Source organism: Oncorhynchus nerka, linkage group LG9b (assembly GCF_034236695.1).
Source record: "Oncorhynchus nerka isolate Pitt River linkage group LG9b, Oner_Uvic_2.0, whole genome shotgun sequence".
Taxonomy (NCBI): Eukaryota; Metazoa; Chordata; class Actinopteri; order Salmoniformes; family Salmonidae; genus Oncorhynchus; species Oncorhynchus nerka.
In genome coordinates this window covers 31,084,344-31,110,066 of record NC_088424.1, presented here as the reverse complement: position 1 = coordinate 31,110,066, position 25,723 = coordinate 31,084,344, and the positions used below count along the sequence as shown (strand labels likewise).

Genomic DNA, 25,723 nt, shown 5'->3' with positions numbered 1-25,723 from the left:
CACCTGAAGCTTCTCCCCTGACACATAGACATCTGGCTCAGTAGCATCGGTTGCCCTCTTTGTGAAGACCATGCACATTGAGATGCAAACACGAGTCACTGAGCCACTTTGTAACCTGGACCATTACAGTAGTGAGTTCTTGTGCAGCTTGTTGTTTGCTCTTTGCATGCATATATATCACTATCATCTGCATACATTTGAACTTCAGACCCAGTACAGACAGAAGGCAGATCATTAATGTACAAGCTGAACAGGAGGGGCCCAGTATTGACCCTTGGGGCATGATATGTTAATCATATCATGTCTCACTATACACTATTTTCCTATTTTCAGTTCATAAACCTGCAGAACCCGACAGCAGGGAACCATGCATATGAGAAGATAGAGGTGGAGTACACCCCTCTGTCCCTCTCAGAAATTCTACTGAAAATGCAGCATCTCTCCTGGCAACTACATCTTTGACATAGACTGATACGTCGACAAAGGTACAAGAGCACACCATTTCATGATTTTTTTTTTTTTTGGGTGATAGCCTCAGGTGTTCTGAATGAGAGGATAATAATATGGTTTAGATAGCTTTAAATATATATATATATAATGTATATATATGGTAAAGGGAGAAGAATCTGGAGTTTTAATATATGCACGTGCATCGACTGTGTGCATATATTACAGTTGGCACTATGCATTGGGGCAGGTAGGGTCCTCTTGGCAACCCAGATTCATCACTCGGACTCCCAGGTGGTGAAGCGGGATTCATCACTCCAGAGAACGTGTTTCCACTGCTCCAGAGTCTTTACACCACTCCAGCCGATGCTTGGTATTGCGCATGGTGATCTTAGGCTTGTGCGCGGCTACTCGGCCATGGAACCCCATTTCTTGAAGCTCCCGACAAACAGTTATTGTGCTGACGTTGCTTCCAGAGGCAGTTTGGAACCCTGTGGTGAGTGTTGTAACCGAGGACAGACGATTTATACTGCTATGTGCTTCAGCACTCGGCAGTCCTGTTCTGTGAGTTTGTGTGGCCTACCACTTCGCAGCTGAGCTGCTGTTGCTCCTAGATGTTTCCATTTCACAGCACTTACAGTTTACCTGGGCAGCTCTAGCAGAGCAGAAATGAACTGACTTGTTGGAAAGATGCCATCCTATGACTGTGCCAAGTTGAAAGTCACAGACTTTCAGTAAGGCCATTCTACTGCCAATGTTTGGAGATTGCATGGCTGTGTACTACATTTTATACGCCTGTCAGCAACAGCTGAAATAGCCGTATATATAACGTATAATCACTCATAGGGAGGATAAATGCACCTGACAGCATTCCTAATTTGCAAAAATGTCCGTAGAACGTCCAACTCTGAAGTCACCCCATTGAAGTTGACATTTAAAACGTTAAAGGTAAGGGATATATTTTTATTTATTTAACCTTTATTTAACTTGGCAAGTCAGTTAAGAACACATTCTTATTTACAATGACGACCTTATTTACAATGACGGGTTAAGATAAAGGTTATGGTTATATGGTTAGTGTAGGGGTTAAAGTCAGTGTTTAGGGTAGGGACTTCCCAAGGATCACAGATAGCCCTAACCTTTGGATAAATAGTCCTTCAGAGGAACGACGGTTGTGCACATGATCCAATACAGTGGACTGATACTGGTTGCTTGACAACGCGCCCGCCAATGACGGTGGTGTTTGTTTTGAAGCCAAGAAGAGGAGGACTTTAAAAAAAATCTATCTTGCCAATGTGGGCTAATATGGCATTCACGGTTAAGAACTACTTAGTTAGCTAACTATAACTCGATAGAGACGGATTTCACTTATTTAATAAAAATAAAAACTATTGTAGCCTTCTGGAATTGGCAGGCAGGCTAAACAATATAATCCCTCACTCCACGTCGGACCCAAAATCAAGTGAGTATCCATACTAAATTAACGCCGGCACCCAGCCATGGGGAGTTACAGAGAGTCCTAGCTAGTTAGCTACAAAAATATTTTGCAACGTTTCATCAAAACCTAACTAGCTGCTAGTACTCCAGCAGCTAACTATATATACTGTAGTAGCTTTCTACCTGGTTAGCTAGGTAAACCAGCCAGGCCAACAACGCCAACGGAACAGATTAGCGAACGTTAATAGTAGTTTACAGAGTTAACTTTTAGCTAACGTTAATCAAACTTTAGATGACGCCAACTTAATTTGCTAGCTAGTTAACGTTATCTCGCTAAGTGTTTACATGCGAGTGTGACTACGTTTTCAACTGAGCCTCCTGTTTATTGATCTCGCTTGCAGCATCTCAAAAAATGATAAGAAAATATAGTTTGGTGTGTTGATACTAACGTTCGGCTATAACGGTATACTCACACAATGTCTGCTATTGTCAACACTAAAATGTTTGCTTCTTGTCAGTTGCCTGCTCTTATTGGAATCAGATTTATTTTGGGACGTAACGTCGGGAGACTGTATTGGTTGGACTAACTAATACCGACTCTCAATGTTGTGTCCAAAATCATTGGTTGTGTCCCAAAGCTAAATTCAGATGGAGGCACATTGAGTGGTTTTGGCTCTGTAACTCCCCTGTTTTGGTTAAGCGTGACATAGGGAAACACTAACTCCCATTTAAGTTGAGTGCAGATAAGAGACCAATGCAGCCTGGTTAAATGGATAAGGACACCACATAGCTTCTGCCACTGTGGCTCGATTTACCTTCTACTCCGGTGCTATCAGCAGCGGTGTGTGGGTAAAATCACTGAGGAAGCCAAGCCAGTATAAAAACAATATTACAACCTATGTTGTGATAACTGTTTGCTCCCATTCGAACATCACCGTGATAAACAATAAGGCATGTAAATAAGTCAGTGGTTGAATAAATGTAACTACATATGTTTGTTTCATCACAAAACAGGTGAGCAACATCTGTTCTGTGAAGTCCACAAAGCAAATATTATACAATGAACAAAAATATAAACACATGTAGTGTTGATCCTCATGAGCTGAAATAAAAGATTCCAGAAATGTTCCATTTGCATAAAAAGCTTATTTCTCAAACAAATTGCTGAAATTTGTTTACAACCCTGTTAGTGAGAATTTCTACTTTGCCAAGATAATCCATCCACTGGACAGGTGTGGCATGATCATTACATGTGCAGTTTTGTCATACAACACAATGCCACAGAAGTCTCAAGTTTTGAGGGAGTGTGCAATTAGCATTCTGACTGCAGGAATGTCCACCAGCGCTGTTACTAGAGAATTGAATGTTCTCTACCATAAGCTGCCTCAACGTCATTTTAAGGAATTTGGCACAGCCTCTGCTATTTGACTCCTGAGTGGCGCAGTGGTCTAAGGCACTGCATCTCAGTGTATCACATCCGGGCATTGAAAAATCATAATAGGTCGACCTCTACTCTGTAATACAGTATGCTTTCATTTTTGTAATCGTAGGCTAGCTTAAATGCTGGCTAGCCTAGGATATCAACACAAGCAGACCAGAAACTAAAATGACCTTTAGGGGGCGGGTGTTTTGCTGCTCCCGTACAACCCACAGTTGAGCTCTACTCAATGCTGTTTCTTTTATTTAAAAAATGTATCAAGGGAAGCCAAATGCTTGCTGGCATCAGTCAATCAAATTCTACAGCTACAATGTCACTCTTTTTGTCCAGACAGCATTAGATACATGGGCTACACATACTGAGACAGAGGAGTGCGGTTTCCCTCGTGCGGTTAATTTCTCTGGTGAGATCCAGCCACTTGCTAATTGATGGAAAATGATAAAAACACTCATTGGTCAAATATTTGTGAAAGCCTGGGTTTCCTTTGGCATCCACAAATACATGCCACTGATCACGTGTTGCCCAAGGCTATCAAAACAGTCCAGTCTACAATGGAATGCACACCATGTTTAAACAGAGCACAATAACTACACCGGGGCCTATTTTTAAAGTGTAGTTACGAGAGTGTAGAATGTGGTTCAACTTGTTGCACCAGGAAAGTCTTAGGATCATATAGTCAAAGGGATCTGACAAATGGAAGGATCATACAGAGGCCCACTTGAAAAATGTGTCTGTAGTTGTCTATAGTTTGTTAAAGCACTTTTTCTCAATCTTAGCATTTTGAATTCTGTGACATTGTTAAACCTTGCACACATCACACAGGTGTGTGTGTGCCTAAAAGCCTCCCTCTGGCATACAGTCACACGAGCCCAGAGATGGCCACCTCCTTCGCGTTCCTAGGAAACTATGCAGTATTTTGTTTTTATTGTGTTATTTCTTACATTGTTGCCCCAGGAAATCTTAGGTTTCATTACATACAGTCGGGAGGAACTATTGGATATAAGAGCAACGTCAACTCCCCAACATTACGACCAGGAATACGACTTTCCCGAAGCGGATCCTCTATTTGGTTCACCACCCAGGACAATGGATCGGATCCCAGCCGGCGACCCAAAACAACGGCGCCGCAGAAGGGGCAGACGGCGCAGTCTTCTGGTCAGGCTCCGTAGATGGGCACATCGCGCACCGCTCCCGAGCATACTACTCGCCGATGTCCAGTCTCTTGACAACAAGGTAGACGAAATCCGAGCAAGAGGTGCCTTCCAGAGAGACATCAGAGATTGTAACTTTCTTTGTTTCATGGAAACATGGCTCACTCGGGATACGTCATCAGAGTCGGTACAGCCACCCGGTTTCTTCACGCATCGCGCCAATAGAAACAAACCTCTCTAGTAAGAAGGGCGAGGGTGTATGCCTTATGATTAACGAGACGTGGTGTGATCATAACAACATACAGGAACTCAAGTCCTTTTGTTCACCTGACCTAGAATTCCTCACAATAAAATGCTGACTGCATTATCTACCAAGAGAATTCTCTTAGATTATAATCAGTTGTGTATATTCCCCCTCCAGGCAGACACATCGACGGCCCTGAAATAACTTCATTTGACTATGTAAACTGGAAACCACATATCCTGAGGCTGCATTTATTGTTGCTGGGGATTTTAACTAGGCTTATCTGAAAACAAGGCTCCCTAAATTTTGTCAGCATATCGAATGCGCAACCCTGGATTATTGTTATTCTAACTTCCACGACGCATATAAAGCACTCCCCCTCCCTCCTTTCGGAAAATCTGACCACAACTCTATTTTGTTGCGCCCAGCCTATAGACAGAAACTAAAACAGGAAGCGCTCGGGTCTGTTCAATGCTGGTCCGACCAATCAGATTCCACGCTTCAAGATTGCTTCGATCACGTGGACTGGGATATGTTCCGCATAGCGCCGGGCAATAACATTGATGAATACGCTGATTTGGTGAGCGAGTTTATTAGCAAGTGCATCGGTGATGTTGTACCCACAGCGTCTATTAAAACGTTCCCCAACCAGAAACTGTGTATTGATGGCAGCATTGGCACAAAACTGAAAGCGCGAACCACTGCTTTTAATCAGGGCAAGGTGACCGGAAACATGACCGAATACAAACAGTGTAGCTATTCCCTCCAAGGCAATCAAACAAGCTATGCGTCAGTATAGAGACAAAGTAGAGTCGCAATTCAACGGCTCAGACATGAGGTATGTGGCAGGGGGTCTACAGTCAATCACGGACTACAAAAGGAAAACCAGCCCTGTCGCAGACCACGATGTCTTGCTCCCAGACAAACTAAACAACTTCTTTGCTCGCTTTGAGGACAATACAGTGCCACTAACACGGCCCGCTACCAAAACCTGCGGGCTCTCCTTCACTGCAGCCAACGTGAGTAAAACACTTAAGTGTTAACCCTCGCAAGGCTGCCGGCCCAGACGGCATCCCCAGCCGCGTCCTCAGAGCATGCGCAGACCAGCTGGCTGGTGTGTTTACTGACATATTCAATCAATCCTTATCCCAGTCTGCTGTTCCCACATGCTTCCAAGAGGGCCAGCATTGTTCCTGTTCCCAAGAAAGCAAAGGTAACAGCTAAATTACTATCGCCCCGTAGCACTCACTTCCTTCTTTATGAATTGCTTTGAGAGACTAGTCAAGGACCATATCACCTCCACCCTACCTGACACCCTAGACCCACTCCAATTTGCTTACTGTCCTAATAGGTCCACAGACGACGCAATCACTCTGCCCTAACCCATCTGGACAAGAGGAATATCTATGTAAGAATGATATTTGTCGACTACTGCTCAGCATTTAACACCATAGTATCTTCAACACGCCCTGTGAAACTGGGTCCTGGACTTCCTGACGGGCCGCCCCCAGGTGGTGAGGGTAGGTAACATCTCCACCCCGCTGATCCTCATCACTGGGGCCCCACAAGGGTGTGTTCTGAGCCCTCTCCTGTACCCCCTGTTCACCCATGATTACGTGGCCATGCACGCCTCCAACTCAATCATCAAGTTTGCAGACGACACTACAGTGGTAGGCTTGATTACCAACAACGATGAGATGGCCTACAGGGAGGAGGGGAGGGCCCTTGGAGTGTGGTGTCAGGAAAATAACCTCACACTCAATGTCAGCAAAACAAAGGAGATGATCGTGGACTTCAGGAAACAGCAGAGGGAGCAGCCCCCATCCACATCGACGGGACAGTAATGGAGAAGGTGGAAAGTTAAGTTCCTCGGCGTACACATCACAGACAAACTGAAATGGTCCACCCACACAGACAGCGTGGTGAAGGCGGCGCAGCAGCGCCTCTTCAACCTCAGGAGGCTGAAGAAATTCGGCTTGTCACCAAAAATTTGGCTTGTCACCAAAAACACCCTCAAACTTTTACAGATGCACAATCGAGAGCATCCTGTCGGGCTGTATCACCGCCTGGTACGGCAACTGCTCCGCCCACAACCGTAAGGCTCTCCAGAGGGTAGTGAGGTCTGCACAACGCATCACCGGGGGCAAAATACCTGCCCTCCAGGACACCTACAGCACCCGATGTCACAGGAAGGGCAAAAAGATCATCAAGGACAACAACCACCCGAGCCACTTCCTGTTCACCCCACTATCATCCAGAAGGCGAGGTCAGTACAGCTGCATCAAAGCGGGGACCGAGAGACTGAAAAACAGCTTCTATCTCAAGGTCATCAGACTTAAACAGCCATCACTAACATTGAGTGGCTGCTGCCAACATCCTGACCCATCTCTAACCACTTTAATAATAAAAAAATGTATGTAATAAATGTATCACTAGCCACTTTAAACAATGCCACTTTATATAATGTTTACATACCCTACATTACTCATCTCATATGTATATACTGTACTCTATACCATCTACTGCATCTTGCCTATGCCGTTCGGCTGTTGCTCATTCATATATTTTTATGGACATATTCTTATTCATTCCTTTACACGTGTGTGTGATATAAGGGAGTTGTTGTGAAATTGTTAGGTTAGATTACTGCATGGTCGGAACTTTCGCTACACTCGCATTAACATCTGCTAACCATGTGTATGTGACAAATAAAATTTGATTTGAAGTTAACATGCAAACCCTCTTTACTCAAGCTCAAAGTATCACTCTACAGTCCAGTGTAACAAGGCCTGAAAGCCCGTCCCATGCTGGCACGTCACACAGATGACGGTTAATCCTGCATGGTGTTGAAGAATTGACCCAGATTATCCTGCATTAGACGCTTATGTCATTGGCTTGCTGCTTGATGCTCTATTTCAGGATTCTGTTCCAGTGAGGGAAGCCTCCAGTTGGTCTCTCACAGATGATCTCCCTACTATCTTGACGCTGTGTTGGCATGGAAAACTAGTGGACTTCAGCAACTATAGAGCCATCAGTAGGTAAGTTAATTCAAATTGTGTCTCTGGGGGGGGGAATTGTTTGATTTTATGGGATGCATTTTTGTTACCTAATTTTAAACCTCTTAGTCAGCCAGTCTGAGTCAACTCTTAATGTATCAATTGGTTGTTCTCTGCATTTCCCTACTATGTTTAGAAACCCATGAGCTCTCCGGCATAGCAAGAATGACTATGTCCCCCTCGTGGCATCATAACAACCTTCCTACAATGCACTCCTCCACCATGCCACTGTCCAAGAGTTCCTACAATGTGTTAAGTGCCTTCTGCACTGAGGACAATGTTCCCCGGTGTATCTCTTACATTAATCAGGTACTGCACCATTGAAATGGCTATTATTTAGGTTACATTTAGAATATCAATACTTTCCCAATACTCTGAAGGTCGCATTGTGTAATGTGCTGCTTGCTTGTTTATATAGCCAGGTATCAATATTCTTCTTCACTACTTGATTTGAGGTTTTGTGTATCTGAAGCTTCATTTATCTCATGCACTGAATCCTCTGAGTGCTAACCTACTTGTCTGCCCTCTTTTGGGGACCTTGTACAGGAGATGGACTCTCTGGGGTTCTCCTCTGCATGTATTGAGGCCAGCTCACCAGAGGTAAGCGGGGGGCTGAACACTGTGCCAGCCCTGAACAGCATGTATGAGCTGCTCCAGATGCAGCGCCGCAGCCAACACTGCCTGCAGGAGCAGGAGGCGGAGAGTCTGAAGAGCTCCAGCGTCCTGGAACACCTGCAGATCACCAACTCCAGACTCAAGGTCAGGCTGTCTTTCCCATACATCGTTTTCCAGACAGGGTGCATATTGTCAATAGAAAGCTAGGTTGGGGCACCTATAGAATGACAGAAGAAACACTGAGACGGGGTTTTACCGCAACAACACTGACACTCATTTTACTATGTTTTCGATGTACAGTTCATTGTCCTTGGGTGAAGGGTGCTTGCTTACTGCTTATAGGAGAACTTAGTCTTAGTCAAGGTGAGCACAATCACATACACTAGACTATATAATGTTGACATGTACATTTGTGTTTGTTCCCAGGATCAGCTGGAGCTCTCTAAAAGAGAGACGTCAGGACTGCACGAGGCAGAGAGGCAGCTGCAACTCAAAATCAAGACTCTGCAGAACTGCCTTAAAACTGAAAAAGATGAGGTAGACTTTGAAATAAAATTGTTAATCATTACACTCTATATTTAATGATATGCTTATTTAACTGCAATCATCCATGGGAAATGTAGTTTCAGTGTGTGAGCCTGTCAAACCAGGGTCGTGTTCAGTAGGGCACACCGTAGCAAAGCATTATGCAACAGGAAATTGTGTTCATGTTGGACAAGTTCAGGTAGTACTTCCCCGTTTCAAAATGTTTTCTCCCTACTGAACACACCCCAGGTGCAGAAGCTCCAGAGCATCATCGCCAGCAGAGCCTCTCAGTACAGCCATGATGCCAAGAGGAAGGAGAGGGAGAGCACCAAACTCAAAGAACGCCTCAACCAGCTACTGGTGGAAAAGAGGGATAAGAAACTTGGTAGGGGTGCTGGACCATGTTCTCAAGACATAGTTTCCTCCTCCTTATTCCAAAGGTTGTTGGAAATGTGGATCTTTGCAACCAAGTATCTTAAATATACAAAATAAACACCCATGAAAAACGATCTGTCTTTATAAAAAGTCCCTCATTTTCTTTTTATCTCTACTAGCGATTGACGTATTGAACTACTTGGGACGGGCTGATGGGAAGAGAAGCCAATGGAAGACTGGAAAGGTCGAGGCCAGGTAGCAATACTCCTCAAACTGAACCATGTCTGTTTTTAAGTGCATTCATCAACTCTTGATGCAACAAATCCTACATTGCTTTGGAGAAGCCACTTTGATGGGGGTGTGTTTATTTGCCATTATTGTAGACATGAGGGGGAGATGTACAGGTCCCTGCTGAGTGACTATGAGGTTCGTCATAGAGCCCTGATGCTGGAGAACGTTGAGCTGAAGAAGGTGCTGCAGCAGATGAAGCGGGAGATGGTGTCCATTCTGAGTCCTAGTCCTAGGAAACCATGCTCCAGCTTCAGAGACCATGTGGAAGACAGCCTAGAACTGAGTACCAGAAGTCCCCTACGTGACAGTACAGTGAGCTCCAAAAGTATTGGGACAGTGACACATTTTAAATAAGAATAGAATGTTTCTAAACTTCTACATTATTGTGGATGTTACCATGATTACGGAATTCATCTTGGATAATGATTGAGAAAGTAATTATCATATCTGCAATCATGGTAGCATCCACATGAATGTAGAATTGTTTAGAAACATTCTATTCTTATTTACAATAAAAGGGACTCCAAAATGACATGTTATTTACCATTCATTTCTATTGGGCACAAAATAATATGAAACACAACCAAAACAAACAGCAAATGCATCCAACAAGTTTGTAGTGACAATCTTCATCTAATCATTGCGTGCTATGAATTTGGGAACAAATACTAAACTTTTGACTACTAATATAAATATGTGATTTGTTCAAATTCTTTTAGTCCCCTATGATGGACTTTGTACAAAAAGTGTTGTAATTTCTAAATGGTTCACCTGATATGTATGAAGAAAAAAAACTTGAATTAAAAATGTCTGCACTTGAACCTTATAGCCGTTGTATAGTTTAAAATCCAAAATGTTGGAGTACAGAGCCAAAACATTAAGATGTAGCGCTGTCCCAATACTTTTGGAGCTCACTGTAGATGCAAGACCTAATACATTTTGATAATACTCTTACAAGATCTCTAAGCACTTTACATTACGTATGGGAGTGACATCTGGTTAACATTGTTCATTGTTGTGCCTTCAGGCCGGCTCCGACAGGGATAAGGAGGTTGGCGACTGCAGTAGAGAGACCCTGGACCAGTCATGTGAACACGCCCGGGAGCAGCTGACCAATAGCATCCGGCAGCAATGGAGGAGACTGAAGAGCCACATGGAGAGACTGGACAGCCAGGGTACAGACATCATCACATCACCCATATTACCAAAGAAGTTAACAATAAATCTGTAACTCAGTGGTTATCAATGGTTTTCTCTGGGAATTAACTGGTGTTGTATGTTAGCAGTTGATGTTACTCTTCAATTGCACAGCAAATCAGGGGGAGAAAAATGGGTTTATTCAAAGAGGACAAATCATAGATGTTATGCTGAGAGGTAGATTTTAATTCTCCCCTGTCCTCAGTGATTCTCTTCACAGAACAAAGTGACAGGATGTAGTTTCATAACCCAACCCTAGCCTGTGGTTGACCAATTAAAATTCCTTACAATAAAACTGGGACATTGGCCAAATAAGTATCCGGTTTCAGGCTAACTGCCTTGACAAAATCCTCCCATGTCTCTGACCCATTGCTCATTAATTTCCTATTACAGAAAAACCACTGTTTCCATTGATTAAACACAAAGGGCATATTTTACTTCTTGTTACAATAAGAAATAGACTTCAAACAAAGTTATAGAAAATAAGTGTTAACAGGTGTAATGATGTCTCTTACGATTCCTACCACATCCTGCATTAGGAGAGAACTCATAAAATAAATAATTGTCTGCAAGACAATAATATTAAATCGTCCTATTGTCAAGGTAATCATTCATAAAGTCCTTAAAGTGACCAGCCGGTATTAACTGTAACCCATGATAAGGATGTAGTTTCTTACAGCGCTTACACGTCTGCCTTTACGACCCTCACCTGTAATTGTTGAATTTCTTCTTTTATCTGTTCACAAAGAGCCCTCAAACTATCTGTATCTCTCCAACGTCCGATCACGCTTATCAAGACATTTCTCATCCCGCTTCCTTACTTTGGCTAATACAGTTAGACCATCTTGTTTTTGTCAACGAGTTAGACGTTCTCTGTATTTTCCCCAAGCTTTTTGTATATCAGACCGATTCCATCTTTGTCAACAATGACAGAATATTTCTTTATTGCTTGCCTACACTTCTCCAGTTTGAAATGGTTCTTCATATCACTAGACCGTGACATTAATGTCTTTTTCATGCTCACATCCGGAGGAGCTGTTCTGCCCTTCTCCAGTGGTTCTCCAACTTAAAAATGGCATTACATTAACTTCAAAAGATGTATAATATATATCTCTGGTTATATACAGTTGAAGTCGGAAGTTTACATACACTTATGTTGGAGTCATTAACTCGTTTTTCAACCACTCCACAAATTTCTTGTTAACAAACTATAGTTTTGGCAAGTTGGTTAGGACATCTACTTTGTGCATGACACAAGTAAATTGTTTAGACATTATTTCACTATCACAATTCCAGTGGGTCAGTAGTTTACATGCACTAAATTGCCTTTAAACAGCTTGTAAAATTCCAGAAAACGATGCCATGGCTTTAGATGCTTCTGATAAACTAATTGACATAATTTGAGTCAATTGGAGGTGTACCTGTGGATGTATTTCAAGGCCTACCTTCAAACTCAGTGCCTCTTTGCTTGACAGCTTGGGAAAATCAAAAGAAATCAGCCAAGACCTCAAAAACATTGTGGATTGCCACAAGTCTGGGTCATCCTTGGGAGCAATTTCCAAATGCCTGAAGGTACCACGTTCATCTGTATAAACACCATGGGATCACGCAGCTGTCATACAGTTCAGGAAGGAGACGCGTTCTGTCTCCTAGAGATGAACGTACTTTGGTGGGAAATGTGCAAATCAATCCCAGAACAACAGCAAAGGACCTTGTGAAGATGCTGGAGGAAACGGGTACAAAAGTATCTATATCCACAGTAAAACTAGTCTTATATCGACAACCTGAAAGGCCTCTCAGCAAGGAAGAAGCCACTGCTCCAAAACCGCCATAAAAAAGACACACTACGGTTTTCAACTGCACATGGGGACAAAGATCGTACTTTTTGGGGAAATGTCCTCTGGTCTGATGAAACAAAAATTTAACTGTTTGGCCATAATGACCATTGTTATGTTTGGTGAAAAAAGGGGGATGCTTGCAAGCCGAAGAACACCATCCCAACCGTGAAGCACAGGGGTGGCAGCAACATGTTGTGGGGTGCTTTGCTGCAGGAGGGACTGGTGCACTTCACAAAATAGATGGCATCATGAGGTAGGAAAATTATGTGGATATATTGAAGCAACATCAAGACATCAGTCAGGAAGTTAAAGCTTGGTGGTAAATGGGTCTTCCAAATGGACAACGACCCCAAGCATACTTCCAGAGTTGTGGCAAAATGGCTTAAGGACAACAAAGCCAAGGTAATGGAGTGGCCATCGCAAGCCCTGACCTCAATCCTATAGAAAATCCGTGGGCAGAACTTAGTGTGTGCGAGCAAGGAGGCCTACAAACCTGTCTCAGTTACACAAGCTCTGTCAGGAGGAATGGGACAAAACTAACCCAACTTATTGTGGGAAGCTTATGGAAAGCTTCCCAAAATATTTGACTCAAGTTAAACAATTTAAACGCAACGCTACCAAATACTAATTGAGTGTATGTACACTTCTGACCCACTGGAAATGTGTTGAAATAAATAAAAGCTCAAATAAATCATTCTCTCTAATATCATTATTTCACGTTCTTTAAAATTAAGTGGTGATCCTAACTGACCTAAGATGGGACATTTTTACTAGGATTAAATGTCAGGAATTGTGAAACTGATTTTAAACGTATTTGGCTAAGGTGTATGTAAACTTCCGACTTCAACTGTATTTATTTAACCCTTCAGACTCAAACTTCCTTCTCAAACACGTTTCTGTAGGGCCTGGTTACCCATAACTTGTTTACTTCAATACATTGAAGTCTTTTATATTACCCACACGTGTAAAAATTGCTACTCAACTAGCAACTCACTTCTATGCAAAAAGGTTTCACAAAAAGGACTCACATTTTTTTAATAGAGGACTTGAATCGCTATAATAGAGATTTAACAAACCTAGAGCAAAGGACCCAAACCTTGTACATCACAGATGTGTATCACTCATTGCATGCACTAATTTTAACCTAATTTGGTTCTTTTAAATGATATCGGTCTAGACTCACCCAACAATATGTTAGCAGTCAATCAGGAGATTAAGAGTTGAATCCTGTGGGTTGTGCTCATCCCTCTCTTTCCCTGTATAAACACACAGTTGAGTTTTTCTGTGTTCAAGATCAATTCATCTGCATCAAGGCACCAAGTGTTAGCAGTTGATGTTACTCTTCAATAACAGACCCCAAAGCAAATCGGGGGGAGAAAAATTGGTTTATTCAAAGAGGATAAATCAGATCTGTCCTCAGTGATTCTCTGCACAGAACAAAGGGACCGGATGTAGTTTTATAACCCTATCCTGTGGTTGACCAACTAGAAGTCCTTGCAATAAAACTGGGCCAATTGCCAAATAACAAGTATCCTGTTTCAGGCTCACTGCCTTGACAAATTCCTCACGTGTCTCTGACCCATTGATCATTAATTCCCTATTACAGGAAAAACTACTGTTTCCATTGATTGTTAGTACTCTTGACCTTTAGTCCTCTGCATTGTGTATTTATCTTCAAAATATTCTTACATGTAGGTACTGTACAGGACAATCAATTTAAAATCACTACCAGTACTGTGGCATTTGAAACTATTCTGCTGCCAAAACATTCTATACTTCTTCACCGTTGATCAGAATGTGTTGTGTCATCAGCCTCCCTGGTGCAGCAGAGCCAGCAGCGTGCTGGTAAAGAGCTGGTCCCCAGACAGATCCATGAGGAGGAGATGGAGAGGATGAGACTGGAGGTCCAGCAGTGTAAAGATTTCATCCAGACACAGCAGCAGCTCCTACAGGTTAGTAAGACCCACATCACAACCCAAGGCTCTTTTCAAACCGAGCTACAAATATCTATAGTATATCTGGTTTTATTGCCTTGAATTTGAGCCTTACTAATCTTGTTCCCAGACACTTACGACCAAATGCGTGAAGGGTCTGGTGGACCAACGTGTGGAACTTGGCCTTCGTTAGAGAATACAGAAAGGGCGGGAGAACGTCCTGGTGCATATGCATTGGCTTAATCTACCAACCAATCATCTCCCACAACACCTTCCCCCTAACCCTCCCCTGTACGCTAGCACACCACAAGCACAGAGCCACACCTTGCAGTTGTGTCATTCGCTAAAATTAAATTGACACTTTACTCAGTAAGGTCACTCCCACTAAGGCCAACTTTGAACCATTGTTGTACCAGGGGTGTAATCATTAGTTCAAACATATTTGCAACTAAAATCAAATTTCAATCAAATTTATTTATAAAGCCCTTATCAGCTGATGTCACAAAGTGCTGTACAGAAACCCAGCCTAAAACCCCAAACAGCTAGCAATGCAGGTGTAGACGCACGGTGGCTAGGAAAAAGACCAGAACCTAGGAAGAAACCTAAAGAGGAACCAGGCTGAGGGGTGGCCAGTTCTCTTTTGGCTGTGCCGGGTGGCGACTATAACAGAATATGTTCAAATGTTCATAGATGACCAGCAGGGTCAAATAATAATAATCACAGTGGTTGTCGAGGGGTCAGTACCTCAGGAGTAAATGTCAGTTGGCTTTTCATTGCCGATTTTATATTTTTGTATCTCTCCTTCTACTGCTCCTGCTGTCTCTACAGATTTGAAAACAGCAGGTCTGGGAAAGGTAGCACGTCCGGTGAACAGGTCAGGGTTCCATAGCCGCAGGCAGAGCAGTTGAAACTGAAGCAGCAGCATGACCAGGTGGACTGGGGACAGCAAGGAGTCATCAGGCTAGATAGTCCTGAGGCATGGTCCTAGGGCTCAGGTCCTCAGTGTCAATTAGAGAGAGCATACTTAAATTAACACAGGACACCGGATAAGACAGGAGAAATACTCCAGATATAACAGACTGACCCTAGCCCCCCGACACAAACTATTGCAGCATAAATACTGGAGGCTGAGACTGGAGGGGTCGGGAGACACTGGCCCTGTCCGAAGATACCCCCGGACAGGGCCAAACGGGCAGGATATTACCCCACCCACTTTGCCAAAGCACAGCCCCCACACCACTAGAGGGATATCTTCAACCACCAACTTACCATCCTGAGACAAGGCCGAGTATAGCCCACAAAGATCTCCCCCATGGTTCAACCCAAGGGTGGGCGCCAACCCGGACAGGAAGATCACGTCAGTGACTCAACCCACTCAAGTGATGCACCCCTCCTAGGGATGGCATGGAAGAGCACCAGTAAGCTAATGACTCAGCCCCTGTAATAGGGTTTGAGGCAGAGAATTCCAGTGGAGAGAGGGGAACCGGCCAGGCAGAGACAGCAAAGGTGGTTCGTTGCTCCAGTGCCCTTCCGTTCACCTTCACACTCCTGGGCCAGACTACACTCAACCTACTGAAGAGATGAGTCTTCAATAAAGACTGTCTCACATGGTTAGGCACACCATTCCATGAAAATGGAGCTCTATAGGAGAAAGCCCTGCCTCCAGCCTTTTGCTTAGAAATTCTAGGGACAATAAGGCCTGCGTCTTGTGACCGTAGCGTACGTGTAGGTATGTACGGCAGGACCAAATCTGAAAGATAGGTAGTGCTTTGTAGGTTAGCAGTAAAACCGTAACCAGCAATGCCTTGACAGGAAGCCAGTGTAAGGAGGCTAGCACTGGAGTAATATGATCAAATTTTGGGGTTCTAGTCAAGAGTGCTAAACATGGCTGCTAGAATAACTGAAGTTTATTTAATGCTTTATCCGGGTAGCCGGAAAGTAGAGCATTACAGTAGTCTAACCTAGAAATGACCAAAGCATGGATACATTTTTCTGCATTTTTGGACAAAGTTTCTGATTTTTGCAATGTTACATCGATGGAAAAAGCTATCCTTGAAACAGTCTTGATATGTTAGTCAAAAGAGCGATCAAGGTCCAGAGTAACGCCGAGGTCCTTCAGTTTTATTTGAGATGACTGTACAACCATCAAGATGAATTGTCAGTCAACAGAAGATCTCTTTGTTTCTTGGGACCTAGAACTAGCATCTCTGTTTTGTCAGAGTATAAAAGTAGAACATTTGCCTGCCATCCACTTATGTCTGAAACACAGGCTTACAGGTAGGGCAATTTTGGGGCTTCACTAAATGAGTTAGTATTGGACAAATTCAGGTAGGTCCCTCCATTTCATTAGCTTCTGTTTAGGAAAGGTTTTGCAACAGAGTTGGTGTAATGAATACGCCCCAGACTTATGTGCGGTGTGCAATGCCCTGGGGATGAGGTTAGTCTAATAGACACTTACAGGAGTTATTCAGTCAAATGTTATGTCTGTTTCCTCTTCCTTGTGTTTGTCCGTGTGTGAGCAGCAGCAGTTAAACTCTCCCTGCTATGATGATGAGACTGCTGCTCTTCTGAATGACTGCTACACTCTGGAGGAGAAGGAGCGTCTCAAAGAGGAGTGGAGGCTCTTTGACGAGCAAAGGAAGAACTTTGAGAGGGAGAGGGAGAACTTCACTGAAGCTGCCATTCGCCTCGGATATGAGGTATCTATTTTTGTTTTTGGAAAGTTCTCGAGATGGAAGAAATATATTTGGCCAAGATGTGTCACTTAAAGGCCCAGTACAGTCAAATTCATTTTTCCTGTGTTGTATGTATATCCATACTAAACTCAGCATAAAAAGAAACATTCCCTTTTCAGGACCCTGTCTTTCAAAGATAATTAGTAAAAATCCAAATAACTTCACAGCTCTTCATTGTAAAGGGTTTATACACTGCTTGTTCAATGAACCATAAACAATTAAAGAATGTGCACTTGTGGAACGGTCGTTAAGACACTAACAGCTTACAGACAGTAGGCAATTAAGGTCACAATTATGAAAACTGGACACTGAAGAGGTCTTTCTACTGACTCTGGAAAAACACCAAAAGAAACATGCTCAGGGTCCCTACTCATCTGTGTCAACATGCCTCATCTGTGTCAACTGTGCCATCTGCAGTTCTCCTGCTCATCTGTGTCAACGTGCCAAGGAGGCATGAGAACTGCAGATGTGGCCAGGGAAATAAATTAGAATGTCCGTACTGTGAGACGCCTAAGACAACGCTACAAGGAGACAGGATGGACAGCTGATCGTCCTCGCAGTGGCAGACCACGTAACACCTGCACAGGATTTGGTACATCTGAACAGGACACCTGCGGGACGGGTACAGGATGGCAACAACAACTGCCCGAGTTACACCAGGAACGCACAATCCCTCCATCAGTGCCTAGACTGTTCGCAATAGGCTAAGAGAGGCTGGACTGAGGGCTTGTAGGCCTATTGTAAGGCAGGTCCTCACCAGACATTACCGGCAACAACACCGCCTATGGGCACAAACCCACCGTCGCTGGACCAGACAGGACTGGCAAAAAGTGCCCTTCACTGAAGTCGCGGTTTTGTCTCACCAGGGGTGATGGTCGGATTTGCGTTTATCGTCGAAGGAATGAACGTTACACCAAGGCCTGTACTCTGGAGCGGGATCAATTTGAAGGTGGAGGATCCGTCATGGTCTGGGGCGGTGTGTCACAGCATCATCGGACTGAGCTTGTCGTTGCAGGCAACCTCAATGCTGTGCGTTACAGGGAAGACATCCTCCTCCCTCATGTGGTACCCTTCCTGCAGGCTCATCCTGACATGACCCTCCAGCATGACAATGCCACCAGCCCTACTGCTCGTTCTGTGCGTGACTTCCTGCAAGACAGGAATGTCAGTGTTCTGACATTTCCAGCGACGAGCCCGGATCTCAATCCCTCAATCCCAATTGGTCCAGCGTCATCCGGGTTAGGGAGGGTTTGGCCAGCAGGGATGTCCTTGTTTCATCGTGCACTAGCGACACCTGTGGCGGGCCGGGCGCAGTACACGCTGACCAGGTCGCCAGGTGTACGGTGTTTCCTCCGACACTGGTGCGGCTAGCTTCCGGGTTGGATGTGCGTTGTGTCAAGAAGCAGTGCGGCTAGGTTGGGTTGTGTTTCAGAGGACGCATGGCTTCTTAACCTTTGCTTCTCCCAAGTCCGTACGGGAGTTGCAGTGATGAGACAAGACTGTAACTACTACCAATTGGATACCATGAAATTAGGGAGAAAAAAGGGGTTAAAAAAAAAAGAACTGGTAAATCTGGTGCAGTCCATGAGGAGGAGATGCACTGCAGTACTTAATGCAGCTGGTGGCCACACCAGATACTGACTGTTACTTTTGATTTTGACCCCCACCCCCTGTTCAGGGGCACATTATTCCATTTATGTTAGTCACATGTCTGTGGAACTTGTTCAGTTTGTCTCCATGAATCTTGTGTTCATACAAATATTTACACATGTTAAATTTGCTGAAAATAAATGCAGTTGACCGTGAGAGGTTTCTTTTTTGCTGAGTTGATGAGGTTGAAATCAGGGCTGTGGCGGTCAATGCATGTTGTCCGCTGGTGATTGTCAAGCAAATAACTGACTGTTAATGAACCTCTCTGGGATACGCTAGTGTCCCACCTGGCCAAAAGCCAGTGAAAATGCAGAGCGCCAAATTTAAATAAATTACTATAAAAATCGAACTTTCATGAAATCACACCCCAAATTAAAGCTACACTTGTTGTGAATCCAGCCAACATATCAGATTTCAAAAATACTTTTCGGCGAAAGCAAACAATGCTATTATCTGAGGATAGCACCTCCGTAAACAAAGAGAAAGCATTTCAACCCTGCAGGCTCGACACAAATCACAGAAATAAGAATATAAATCATGCCTTTTGCCGAGCTTCTTTTGTTGGCCCTCCAATATGTCCCATAAACATCACAAGTGGTCATTTTTGTTCGCTTAATTCCGTCGATATATATATATATCCAAAATGTCAATTTATTTGGCTAGTTTGATCCAGAAAAACACCGGTTCCAACTTGCGCAATGTGACTACAAAATATCTTAAAAGTTACCTGTAAACTTTGCCAAGACATTTCAAACTACTTTTGTAATACAACTTTAGGTATTTTTTAAAGTAAATAATCGATAAAATTGATGACTGGATGATCTGTGTTAAATACAGGAAGAAAGCAAACTGACGCTACATTTCTGGTCACGCACCTCTATCAGTACACACTAAGTGATCCTCGTTTTGAACAGGGCTGCTTCATTACACAAAGGAAAAACCTCAACCAATTTCTAAAGACTGGTGACATCCAGTGGAAGCGGTAGGAAGTGCAAGAAGGTCCCTTAGAAATCTGGGTTCCTAATGAAAACACATTGAAAAGAGTGACCTAAAAATTATCTTTTTTAAAATCTGAATGGTTTGTCCTCGGGGTTTCGCCTGCTACATAAGTTCTGTTATACTCGCAGACAAGATTCACAGTTTTAGAAACTTCAGTGTTTTCTATCCAAATCTACTAATAATATGCATATCTTCTGCGGATGAGTAGCAGGCAGTTGAATTTGGGCATGCATTTCATCTGGACGTGAGAATACTTCCCCCTGTCACCAAGAAGTTACCAAACACATTTAGCATCTCCTGGCTTCCACACATAGCTTACAAGCCACTTATGCAGACCTTTGGAACAGTTAAAACATTTTTAAAGTCTAATAAATCCATGTAATATAACATACACCATCACAATAAAGTACTTTATTTTAGACAAGTCTAAAGAAGCATGATATGAAGAAAATGTCTATCTCAGAAGAACAGAATAGCATTGTCCTGATCTGGCTATGCCAAATGGCTATGGGCTCCACTAGTTAATTTAGCAGACACGATTTGCTTAGAATTCCTTGGCATTATAGTATGAAGAATACAATTGAACATGGCTGAATAAAATATAAATAATATTTTCTCAATGATTTGAGGGAGTGCACACATGCAGTTATTGTGTTGAGCGGTTAACCAAAGACATAGGTACTCCTATATGCTTTGAGTTAATGTAACTTTAGTAGTTCTACAAACGTTGGGCTATATATTGATTTTTAATACATTGTAAGGCTGCATGATGCGACTCTAATGGGGATTTGAAAAAAAGTAGCTTGAAAGGCATGAGCTCTGCTTTGTTTTTAGTGCAGGCTGTTCATACTTCATCAGTCTCTCATTCACAATTTGACAAGCACTTGATAATGTATCGAATTCCCCAGCGGCATCCCATTTGTGTGGCCGTAATGTAAAGAGAAGCAATGTGCTTAATATTAAGAAAGTTGAGAAATAATTATAGTAGGCCTAGCCTATAGAAGCTGCTGTGATCCTTTTTTTAATAGAGTCCATCATTTGGTTTTCTCACAATTGCATAGCCTATAGAAATGTTGCGCAACATGAGCTCATGGGCTCAAGTGTTTTGATTCGATTTTCGTTAACATTTGCATTGACGTCGAGTGATAAGAGGGACAATGGAGTGCTGAGTACCAGGCAAATGGCAAGTTTGGTAGGCTACTAATGACCATCTGCAGCATCGGAGCTTGTAAAAGCCTAATTACCGTGACAAAATGGTCAAGTGGAATTGAACTGCCATCATAACTCGTGACCGCTGGTGTGGCAGTAATACGGCCACTTAACAGCCCTAGTTGGAATAATACTGTAAAATTGTGATGCCCTTTTAGTGTAAGAGCTGTTTGAAAAGACCACCTGAAATTTCAGCCTGTTTTGGTAGGATGGTGTAATCACCAGGTAATAAACCAATAAAAGTTTCAAAACTCTGCCAATAACAGCTAGTTTTCAGTTTTCCACTCCTTACTCAGACCACGCAGACAGTCCTAGCAAAATTCTTGCTTGAGAAATTTTTATTTTTGACCATTTTTAATAATTGAGTGAATTTTTTTTTTTAAAGTCTGCATTGGAACATTAACTGCATCTTAGCCCTGTTTTGTCCATTTTGTTTTCACAGAAAAGGGCTTTCGAGGAAGACCGTGCCTCGTGGCTCAAGAATCAGTTCTTGAACATGACTCCATTTGTGGACCGAAAAAGACATTCTGCATCAGAAACTATACATGCCTTATCAACTAGTACGTTGTATATTTATGCTGCAGTATTTAAAAATAATAATTTTAAAAAGTACATTAATATTCTAATGTGTGGTTTCTTTTATGCATGGTTGGTCATAATTGTGTTTTCCTTTCTAGGTAGTGAGCCCGATATGAGGATCCCCTCCACTCCAGCCAGGCTGACCAAATCCCGGACGTACGCTGCGTTCTCCACTCCTAAAGCTGTCGCTGGCATGCCCTCCACAGCTGATCTCTACCACACACTACGCCTCATACCAGACAGCAGCAGGTGCTCCATCCCAGCTTGCTATTGTCATAGGCAGTCATTTGAAGTTTTTGACACGTGTTTCAAGTTTTATTAGTTGTATATATGGGATACGCATGGTATACATCGTCCAATATAATTATTACTAGCAAGTACCTTCTCGACAATGCAACAACAAGAAATAATAAAAGATAAGAAATCGAACGTATAGTAAATGGCTCAGTACAACAGAATAAACTGTGGGCTCTCCAGAGGGTGGTGCGGTTGCAGTAATACAGCCCAACGGGATGCTCTCAATGGTGCATCTGTATAACTGTGTGTGGGTCTTGGGGGCAAAGCCAAATGTCTTCAGTCTCCTAAGGTTGAAGAGGCGCTATTGTGCCTTCACCACACTGTGTGAGTGGACAATTTCAGAATGTCAGTGATTTGTACTCCGAAGAACGTGAAGCTTTTCACCTTCTCCGCTGTAAGGCTCTCTTTCTGTGTGGTTTGTGATCAACCCTTGTTTGTGCTTTATTCCTCAGCTCTTCCAGAGGCAGTTCAAAACGAGGGAGCTGGCAGGAGTCCAACACCATCCATAGTAGAGAAGATTCTCGGGTCAGGTCCAGGGACAGATACGGAGGTGGAGACTGCTGCAGTATCTTCTCGCTAGGGTTAGAGGAAAACAGCCTCACCTGAAGACACTCCAGTGACATTTATATTACTGTGGACTCAACAGACCACTCAGATGGCAGTCCATGGCCGTGTTCATTAGGCACCAAACAGAAGGAAATGTAATGTAACGGAAGGGCTTCCTGGATTTGTCCAATATGTCACACTAATTTTTGTTTTCTATTGTGTGCCCTAATGAACATGACCCATGTTTCAACACCACCACTGTCTCAGGACGAACAGTGGTACATCGTTGTTCACCAAAACTCGATTGAATCAGAACTTTAATGAACATGTAGATTTGTTTTTTTCTCTCTTTATTTTAGATTTTTACTGAGTAAAGCATCTCCAAGTCTAAGTGTGAAGTGGCAGCCAAACCTTGATTTGGGTAAATCAGGGTTCTGCTAATACCAATTCGGTGCCTTTTTTAGATAAGTTACTTGGTCAACAAATTTGTCACAATTTTAACATTCTATCATAAATGGCACATGTTAAACTTTTTTTTTAACACTTTTTCCCATCAAGAGGTGTTGAATCTACAAATGATTATAGTAAGTGCTTATTAAGTTCCCAATAGGGTTGACGATGTCATCCTATATCAGCCATTAATGTCCTTGTGACAGGGGGAATGGAAGTTCGTGGTGTGCAACAGGGAGTGGCAATTGAATGCAAGCTTCACCATTTTTTTATTGTTAAAACATTTTCTAGCCTGTATCTATGGGTAGCAGGGTTGACTTGTTATGCTCGACCTGCTCAGTTTCAATACAAAACACCAGAAAATGGCCAAAAAGAATAGAACCAGCTCACCTGCTTTTACAGTATGATTTTACTATTAGATGTTCAATGTTTCCTTATAAATAAAAAATGATTAGTTTCATTAAAACAAAAGCTCAGTAACAGGGTTGACCTTAAAATGAGGGATAGACAAATGAATCACTAATCCATGAAATAAATAATCTTCAGAAATGGCTGTCAAAGCAACAATAACTGGGGCTTAACAATGATGGTGAAATGTTGGTTAAAATCTTCCTAAAAGTCACTGAGGGTGCATGGAGGGACATATCAAAATGCTGAATTTTGGCACTTTAGCAGGTCTTTACTCATTAAAAATAGGAATTATTTTATTCTCCATGAAAGAGAACTTCATTTAATATAACAGACTTCTAAAATACAATATTGGTGCACAATTTCTACTTAAACAGAAAATCCACTCAAACGATATTTCTGTAATTTTTTTTGTTATTAGTCGCATGTTTTATATGGGCCCCAAAATGTTTTGCATGTCAGCAGTCAAGTTTTCAAGATATTGGACTTTCAAGAGATGCAAAAGGCATTCTTTTTGTGGAACGAACCAGATATTTTCCGAAAATGTGCGAAAAGCTATCAATAGGCTACTGCCTAGTCCTGAATGTTTACACATTTGTTTTCACTCCAGATCATTAATATTATTTTAATTAGCTTTATTCTAAATGTTTGTTAAGTGATATGCTGCTCTGAAACTGCAATAAATTTATTTATTTTTAACTGACATCTCTACTACATCTTGTGCTTGGTGTTTAGCACCCCTTAGCGGTTCACGATGGGAGTCATGAAGATGGCACCATACTGTATGGCTGCAGTCTTGTGATTCTTTTTTTGCACTAAATGTATCCATTATCACTTATGATTGATAACTTTTGAACATCACATTGTCAGTTACTAACCTCAATTCTGGCTTCAACTTAGACTCATCTGCTCTGTAATTCTGACCACATTTTCGGGCTACACGAGGAATGGCTGGCGAAAGAGACAGGAGAGGGAGCCCTGGCGAGATTAAGGGAAAACTGGCCACCTCTAATCTTTTGGCCAATAGATAATCTTGATAATAAGATGGATGACCTCCAATTGCGAATTTGCTTTCAATGGGACTGGTAACTACAATAGTCTCTGCTTTTCTGAAACATGGCTTTCGGACAGATGCCTCGCATGGTTATCCAACTCAATGGATTCGCCATTCACTGAGCGGACAGGACATTGGATTCAGGGAGATCGAAGAGGGGTATGCCTCTTCATCAACAGCAAATGGTTTGCTGTCTACAGCGCAGTGGAATGAATACCTGATGGTCAAATTCTGACTTTTCTACCTCATGAGCGTTTAGCTGTTATCGTGACTGCTGTATACACTGAGTTAACCAAACATTAGGAACACTTTCCTAGTTTTGAGTTGCACCCCACTTTTGCCCTCAAAGTCTAAGTTCATTGGGACATGGACTCTACAAGCTGTCAAGATTTTCACAGGGATGCTTGCCCATGTTGACTCCAATGCTTCCCCCAGTTGTCAAGTTGGCTGGATGTCCTTTGGGTGGTGGACCATTCATGATACACATGGGAAACTGTTGCGCGTGGAAAATCCCAGTAGAGTTGCGGTCACTTGAGACAAACCGGTGTGCCTGGCACATACTACCATACCCTGTTCAAAGGCACTTAAATATTTTGTCTTGCAGATTCACCAGCTGAATGGCACAAATACACGATCCATGTCTGTCTCAAGGCTTAAAAAGCATTCTTTAACCTACCCTTCATCTACACTGATTTTGAAGTGGATTTAACAAGTTACATCAATAAGGGATCATAGCGTTCACCTGGTCACTCTCATGGAAAGAGCAGGTGTTAATGTTTTGTATATTCCTCAGGACAAGAAAAACAAGCTGGCACTGAACAAACTGTAGACGACTATAAACAAGCAGGAAACCATGCACGCGGAGGCTGCTTTTCTGGTTGCTGCGGAATTCAAATCGACAGCATCATTAAGATGTGATGCCTCTACTTCCATCCACATGTCTCCGTCACTAGTGGCGATAAAGTCCTAGACCACTGTTATTCTACCCGCAAACATATAAGGCCCCCCTTTGGTAAATCAGATTGATTCTATCCTCCTAATTTCCTTTCAAAGTGAAAATGTTTGACATTTTTGCTAATTCATTAAATGAAATACAGATCGAATTCACAAGTATTCACACCCCTGAGTTATTAATTTGTAGAAGCAGCTTTGGCAGCGATCACGGCCTTGTCATCTTGGGTATGTCTCACCTTTGCATATCTGGATTTGGGGATTTTCTTCCTTTTTGATTTTTTTTTGTTAAGTTTC

At 42.6% G+C, this 25,723-nt stretch overlaps 1 protein-coding gene across 2 annotated transcripts; it reads left to right on the top strand.

The window, feature by feature from the left end:
* The first annotated feature begins 789 nt into the window (after positions 1-789).
* Positions 790-24,124, top strand: LOC115114598 (afadin- and alpha-actinin-binding protein-like). 2 transcript variants are annotated; one of them, XM_029642989.2, is made up of 14 exons: positions 790-1,909; positions 7,637-7,751; positions 7,910-8,082; positions 8,320-8,532; positions 8,815-8,925; positions 9,163-9,298; positions 9,468-9,543; positions 9,672-9,891; positions 10,607-10,754; positions 14,427-14,566; positions 17,071-17,247; positions 21,584-21,701; positions 21,819-21,969; positions 22,470-24,124. In XM_029642989.2, the coding sequence occupies exons 3-14, from the start codon at positions 7,939-7,941 to the stop codon at positions 22,621-22,623; spliced, it is 1,788 nt and encodes a 595-aa protein (XP_029498849.1). In that variant the 5' UTR covers positions 790-1,909; positions 7,637-7,751; positions 7,910-7,938; the 3' UTR covers positions 22,624-24,124. The 2 variants fall into 2 exon arrangements, with proteins under 2 accessions (XP_029498849.1, XP_029498847.1); XM_029642987.2 differs by having other exon boundaries at positions 791-1,909; positions 7,637-7,755.
* The last annotated feature ends 1,599 nt before the right edge of the window (positions 24,125-25,723 follow it).

Bases quoted from the DNA above. Each gene is read 5' to 3' on its own strand.
- LOC115114598 (XM_029642989.2), top strand. From the start codon at position 7,939: ATGACTATGTCCCCCTCGTGGCATCATAACAACCTTCCTACAATGCAC. The intron at 10,755-14,426 runs GTACAGACATCA...TTGTGTCATCAG, and splicing joins GGAGAGACTGGACAGCCAGG to CCTCCCTGGTGCAGCAGAGC. The intron at 21,970-22,469 runs GTGCTCCATCCC...TTTATTCCTCAG, and splicing joins CTCATACCAGACAGCAGCAG to CTCTTCCAGAGGCAGTTCAA.